Here is a 7729-nt window from a genome sequence, read left to right as displayed (position 1 = left end):
TCATCTGATACCAACACCAAAGTCTAAATACACACACACGAGCAGACAACACGTAATCGGTGACCAAATATCATCTGATACCAACACCAAAGTCTAAATACACATTCACGAGCAGACAACACGTAATCTGTGACCAAATATCATCTGATACCAACACCAAAGTCTAAATACACACACGAGCAGACAACACGTAATCGGTGACCAAATATCATCTGATACCAACACCAAAGTCTAAATACACATACACGAGCAGACAACACGTAATCGGTGACCAAATATCATCTGATACCAACACCAAATTCTGAGGGCTGAGGATTTTACACAATTAAGTTACTGTTTTGGCCTCCCATATGTTTTGGAACATGCATCTGACATACTAATACAATGTGATATAACAACTCAACCTTGTATTAGGACAAATACACAAAAAGAACCTGAACTTTCCTATTAAATTTATTGATTAATTTTCAAGTGATTAGAACTAGAGGCTCCCAGGCACCTATATTGCCCACATGTTATTTTTGCATATAATCGATACAATACCAATTATTCTTTTATCTATAAACACAAACACCAACATTCAACTATGGACAAAGGAAGACAATTCCAATTTTTACTCACTAGCCTAGTAGTTAGTACTTTTGTGTTGACATGAATTATCACGGATATGTTTATAATTATAAATCAACTGTTTACAAAACTTTGAAAATTTAGAAATACTAAAGATTTTCTACCCAAGGAATAGATTAACGTAGCTGTATCTGGCAAAACATTTCAGAATTTTGGGTCCTCAATGCTCTTCAACTTCATAATTTATTTGGCCTTTTCAACCTTTTGATTCAAGTGTCACTTGCAAGTCTTTTGTGGACGAAACGCATGTCAGGCTTACAAAATTTGAATCCTGGTATCTATAATGAGTTTATTTTTACTTTTACAGGGTCTGCACATCTGTTGGTAGACACTCAAGACTAAGTAGCCTGTGCTTTGGTATTTGTATGACCTACTGTGAATTCAGAAATTTTTGCATACATTTATTATTGTGATTGTTGAATAATGGACAAAAATGTCAGATACTAACTATTGCAAAATTACAAAATAATGCTATCAAAACAAATAAGATTTTGCAAAACCTATCCTTATCCTGTCTGTTTTCACAATAAAAAAAAAAAACAAAATGTCTGAATTATGTTATTATGATTAAACTCAGGTTGCAACTCCCTGAGGTAAAGTTGACAGTATTTTTCATTCTGTTAAAGGCCCTTTTGGGTTTTCATTTTCTCAATCGTTTTAAATTTGTGTTTTTTCGAACATTTGGTCTCAAGTGAACCTGAAGAATGCTTTTTCAACATCTGTTCTCTTAACAGAAATCATAATCAGAGGAATGTTTTCCATTGATCAGTTGTTTTTTTTACTGCAACAAAATTGATTTCCACCATAAAACTTACATATAGTAATACATTTTTAAAAGTGCCAGTCTTTGTAAGAATCAGGAAATTTAGAAGAATTTCGAAATATGACAGAAAAAACCCTCCAATCTAACCATCCTATTTTGAAGTTTATAACACTCATCCGGAGTTAAAAATGATAAGTCTTTCATTTTTGCATGTATGATAATTCGAAAAAAATCTCTAGGTAATATTTTGGTTAGAATGATAGCAAATTACAGAGTTAGCTCCCCTTAACTGTTAATTTCCAGTGCATTTCAACCAAATTATATCTTAAAATACCAGAACAGGAAAAGCAATCGAATGTTAAATTGGTGCATCATTATACATTCTGAACTTAAAATAATGTAAACTTGAGCAGGTTTTTGTTTGTCATGTTTTCACCACTTAGGCACTGCCTGATTCTTCAAAGACAGATTGGGACTTAAAAACAAAGATTTCTATAAAACATATGTATGGAATTAAATTATGAAGGTATTTGTTTCTACTCCAAGATAATTTCAGAAACTTCTCTTGTATACAAGTTAAAATGTATAAATACTTTAAATAGAAGAGAAGTAGCAACTTTAAAATGAATGTTCCATAAAGACAGTGCACATATAAAAGACAAAACAAAATATTTATTCATTTAATGCTCTTTTCTAAAACTTAAAAATTCTGAATACAGACTTTATGATCTAACAAACAAAATATGAAATAAACAACTGGTTGAGGATCAAAATTTATCATATACAGACTAGAATTGAATGTATCTTGCAAATCAGGCAAAATCTAACAATTTCCTAAGGCAAATGTATTGTGTTTTAAATCCAAATAATGGTTAAATGAAAAGCACCAACTCTTATGATGTTGCAAAATTATTTTCTGTAGTTTATATGTATTAACTTACATTAACATCTATTATCCTTTAAAAACCAATCACATTATTATTCTTAAATTTAACATCTATAAAATCAGGGTGTAAAATCAAAAAACTTAATAACAGGCATTAACACAATCATAAACTAACATTAGTTAATAACAGGCATTAAACAATCATAAACTAACATTAGTTAATAACAGGTATTAACACAATCATAAACTAACATTAGTTAATAACAGGTATTAACACAATCATAAACTAACATTAGTTAATAACAAGCATTAACACAATCATAAACTAACATTAGTTAATAACAAGCATTAACACAACATTAGTTAAAAATGTAGGTAAAAATGCAGCAGAAAACATGTTAATTCTTATACAATAAAAAAAATCAATATCAACAGCTTTACAACAGTTAAAGAATTCTCTTTTAACCAAAGAATGTGTAGATCAGTTATAACTAACAGGTATTATAAAGTTATGTTATAACTAACAGGTATTATAAAGTTATACAAGTATAAACTTTGCAATTGGTTTCTCAAAAATATCAAAATATAAAAACAATAGTTTATACAGTATCTGCTGTGGTTATATTGTATATGGCACTTCTTATTTTACAACCTTTATATAAACAGTATCAGTTTCATTATTTGATAATCTTTATATAAACAGTATTTGTGTCATTATTTTACAACTTTTATATAAACAGTCTCATTATCACAACATTGATTCTCAATAATTCAAATAATTCCTTCATATTTTCATTTAGTTTAAGCAGAGTTCAATGACATTAAATACATGTTTGGTGGCAGGTCTTTTAAGAATTCTTTTGTGGAATTTTCACAACAACCTGAAAGAGAAAAATAATGCTATTAACGACAGAATATAAAAACAGTGCTACAGAGAAAATTCTCAAGGAAGATGTTCTTTGTTGATGATCCAAACCACAAATAATATTGCAAAATACATTTCTACAGTGGTGATATAAATGATACACTTTAAATCTATAAAAACATGAATCCTCAAACAGGCCAATTTTCTCCAAGCAATAAAGATTGAGTACATATTGTACCCACAAATCTAAGCACATAAACACACGTCATACATTGGAATTTCTACATAAAATATATAGTGACTTTTGCATTGCTTATACAACCAAGATTCAGAAACTGAAGATAGTATGAATATTTATATATTGACATGTGATTTTGCTTCCCTCCTCTACTGTAAACAGATTTAGACTTATTTGTAAATTGCTTGTTTAAGGCTTCATATTTTTCATATACTTTAAGAGGTATATTCTGTTATTGAAAAATGTTTGTTTGTTCTTTTTGTAAATGGAAGTATAATAATGTATAATTACCTAATGTACAATACCATATATCATGTTTACATGCCAGTATACACTTCATGTAACTTTAAACTGTTGACACAGAGATATGTTTCCCCTTTTTGTAATTTTGATAATATAATGCAAATGTTGAATCTAAATGGCAATATTTAATAAAATTGAGAATGGAAATGGGGAATATGTCAAAGAGACAACAACCCGACCAAAGAGCAGACAACAGCTGAAGGCCACCAATGGGTCTTCAACGCAGCGAGAAAATCCTGCACATGTAAACTATGCAAAACATTCAAAGTCAATGAACCATGAATGAAGGTGCAGGGTCAAATAACCTCCATGGAAATGAGAAATGCCAATGCTTATGAAACTGCATACCAAATACAATTGACTTATCACAAGTCATTCCTTATAAACTAACCTAAACACAAACTTCAACTTGTATACTATGTTAAAGTTTCAAAGTCAATGAACCATGATGTGAGGGCAAGGCCATATAATCTTCATGGAAATGAGACTTGCAATTGCTAATACAACTGCATACCAAAAATCAGTGACTTAACTTTAGTAGTTAATCTTTAACTGATAAAATCGCGAACTTTAACATGTAAACTATGCAAAACATTCAGTAAATAGACCATGACTGAGGGGGCGGAGCCAAATAATCTCCATGGAAATGAGATGAACCAATGCTAATACATCTGCATACCAAATATCATTGACAAACCAATAGTGATTCCCTTTATTCTGACCTAATCACAAACTAATACATGACAAGAGTGCACACGCTGAAATGTGTCGCCTTCTTTACTACCATTGATTTTATGGTGATAACCCTAAATAAAAAGTTTTACTACAAGTAACACATAAACTTAACATGATCCAAGAAAATGAGGTCAAGGTCAGATAAACCAAGCCAGAAATACATGTACACCTTACAATCATTCCATACATTGAATATAGTTGACCTATTGCTTATAGTAAGCGAGCAACAGACCAAACTATGATAACTTTATATTGACCAATGAACCATGAATATGAGGCCAAGGTCAATGGAACCCTGCCAGACAGACATGTACACCTTACAATCATTCAATGTATCAAATATAGTTGACATATTAAATATAGTATCTAAGAAACAAACTTAATCAGAAAAACTTAATATTGACCAAGTAACTATGAAAATGCTGTCAAGGTCAGATGATACCTGCCAGACAGACGTACAAACCTTACAATCACTCAATACACCAAATATAGTTGCCCTATTACTTATAGTTTAAGAAAAAACAGACCAAAACACAAGTGGTTCACCCTATACTGACCTAATCACAAACGAATACATGTAAAGTAAGCAGGAGTTTTAAAGTCAATAGGCCATGACTGAGGGGACGGAGCTAAATAATCTCTCATCATGGAAATGAGATGTGCCAATGCTAATACAATTGTTTACCAAATATCATTGACCTACCACTAGTGGTTCCCCATAAACCGACCCAATCACAAACTAATACATTGTTGACTCCACCCCTGGTTTCAGCACACCCAAGTCTCACTTTTTGACTTCATCGAGGCGAGACAATAAAACTGTTTCAAATTGTGATTTGTTTTACAACTCTTCAGGATAAAATAATTGACTATTGTTGATGCACCATTCCATTTAACCATTAAATAGCAGTTACTTTATAAGACTCATATTTTAAAGAGTAAAAAAGTCATATAACCACCTGCATCTGAACTTATAATGAAATTGCTAAAATTTTTGATACATATTACACAGTTGTGGATCAAGGTCTTTTTTAAAAGGACTTGTAAAAGATCCGTCTATGCATTAATCATATATGTAGCTCCATAAGGGGTCCATCCAATAAATTTGAGTCTGTTACATCATGCCTGAAAGTGTAACATACCTACACATAGTACTGCATTCATATGAGATGTGTTACTCATCTTCCTTTTAAATTTAATATTTTGGCAGAAAAAGAGTTTTAAACTTACATTCTTTACTTCATAGTACTGTGTAATTCCATATTCTCCCCTGTAAAACAAATTTTTCAGTTGAATCAACAAGTTTAATACAGTTCTGATATAAAACATCTATAAAAGTGGTTGACATGAACCTGTACATATTTGGGCACAGATCTAGGATTTGATGTTAGGGAGCCCTCCTGAGAATTAGGAATTAGAGGACCTTATTTTGACACAAAATTGGCTGTATTTTACCTTTATTACATTTTATTTAAAGTCTGAATCCGTACCGGCTATTGGTTTCTTTCACAACTCATTAATAGTATGACCCCTTATTATACAGTATGGACACTTACCTATTGAATGATAGAAATTCTTTTTCAGAAATGGGAACACAATGTAATAAAAAACTTAAGGGATAAAAACAACACTGATGGGATGACACCAGAAAAGTAACACACCCAGTGTAAATGTGAGGTATTTTTGGGGGCTTACTTCAATTAAATTTTCATAGTTTAAACAAGACTTTGATCTTTTTTTACCTTTTTTTAGTGTAAAAAGTAAAATATAAAATTATGTTCTTTACTTTTGGCACTGCACATGATCATGTCTGTCAGGCTTTTCTATCAAAACTTAATTTTGTAACCTCAAAATAAAGAAGACATATTTAAAGAGTGTGTTTGTTTTTTATGTCAATAAAATTCTCCTTAATGTGACCTTCAATTTAACTAAAATTGAATACTGTAAATTCAGAAATTATCAATGATTATTGCGTTCATTTAAAATAGCGATTTTAGACTAAATTGCGATTTTAATTTTTGCGATATTGAGAAAAATCCTGTTTAATTCATATAAAAAATTTCAAAATGTGAGTTTAAATTATTGCGATTATAACCCTGTTGCATTTTTCGCAATAATAAAAACATTGCAATAATTTCTGAATTTACAGTGCCAATTTTCCAAATCAGTAACCTAAACATATCACGTGGATGTAAAAACAGGATTCACTTCTAGGTTTAATTAAATCTGGCATATACCACAAATCTCAGGTTATACAACCAGTGTTCTCCCCAGGCCCTTAAAGGACTGCGGGCCCGCGATGTATAATTTTTTACCGTGGTGGTATCGTTCTTACCGCGATGTATAATTTTTCTCCGTGGTGCTAAAATTTTCAGTTAAAAAATCGTTAATCGGTAAAGTTTTAAACGACTTGTTAAATCTTTTCCGTGCGGTATAAAATTCCAGGTGAAATTTGACCAGTTCAAACTAGTTCAACACGGATTGTTTACACCACGTGATCGATTTACCTTATGAGGTTAACCTTGTTGATTGGATTTAATCGATGTAATTAACACTTGTAACATGATTCTTTTGTGTTTTAATTAAGAGTTCATAACTTTATGATCACAGATAACTATTTTATGGCTTCACTCTCCACCCAAGCACTGACCTGTGACAAGTCGGCAAATACTTTGTACACAAACAGTGTTTTGACCCGATAGGAACATTTTTTGTACATCATAATGGTGGCTCATTACGTATAATGGACAACTATACATTTCCCAATTCTTATATTATAGTATTATATGTCTCTGATTAAACCATGGCCAATATTATCTTTAATTATAACATAGTTATTGCATGATAGTCGGGATTCAAACTGTAGATATCACATGACCCAGTTAGTTCACATAGAATATTCAAGTTTATTTACAATTAATTGCAATCTATTATATTTTATAAATAAAATGTATGACTGTACCTTCAAACTGGATATCTATATCCATAATTAATGGATAACAGAAGTAATCTTGCAAATTTTATCCATAAGCACATGTTAAATCTATTTATATCTACTTCCTGTCATTTAGGCGGGAAAATAGGGAGACTTAGTTGTTGACATTGAATATGGTTACTAATAGATCTATAGACCAAAGATAAATTTATAGATTTAGGAATTCTTTTTAAATGGTTCATGACAAATAAAGATTTAGATTTTAGGGCAGTATTAAGTCTGTATCTTTGTTTGATTATCACCAAAGACAAGAAAGGTTAATATTTACATGAAATCTATGGCAAAATGTTCTAAAATTTACGAAAAATATTTTT

The 7729-nt window shown here is 30.9% G+C and overlaps 1 protein-coding gene across 3 annotated transcripts in view; it reads right to left on the bottom strand.

Moving 5' to 3' along the window:
* Positions 1-2059: 2059 nt before the first annotated feature.
* The window catches only part of LOC127736242 (retinal dehydrogenase 2-like), a 56759-nt gene continuing 51089 nt past the window's right edge, over positions 2060-7729 (bottom strand). For all 3 annotated transcript variants that reach the window (XM_052246834.1, XM_052246833.1, XM_052246832.1), the window contains exons 13-14: positions 5651-5690; positions 2060-3160 (exon numbers count right to left, since the gene is read on the bottom strand). In XM_052246834.1, the coding sequence (XP_052102794.1) occupies positions 3128-3160; positions 5651-5690 (73 nt within the window). In that variant the 3' untranslated portion in view covers positions 2060-3127. The remainder of the gene's footprint in view (positions 3161-5650; positions 5691-7729) is intronic.

This window comes from Mytilus californianus, unplaced genomic scaffold (assembly GCF_021869535.1).
Source record: "Mytilus californianus isolate M0D057914Y unplaced genomic scaffold, xbMytCali1.0.p SCAF_3, whole genome shotgun sequence".
In the NCBI taxonomy this organism is placed as follows: domain Eukaryota; kingdom Metazoa; phylum Mollusca; class Bivalvia; order Mytilida; family Mytilidae; genus Mytilus; species Mytilus californianus.
The sequence above is the reverse complement of the archived record's forward strand: the minus strand, read 5'-3'. Positions and strand labels throughout refer to the sequence as shown.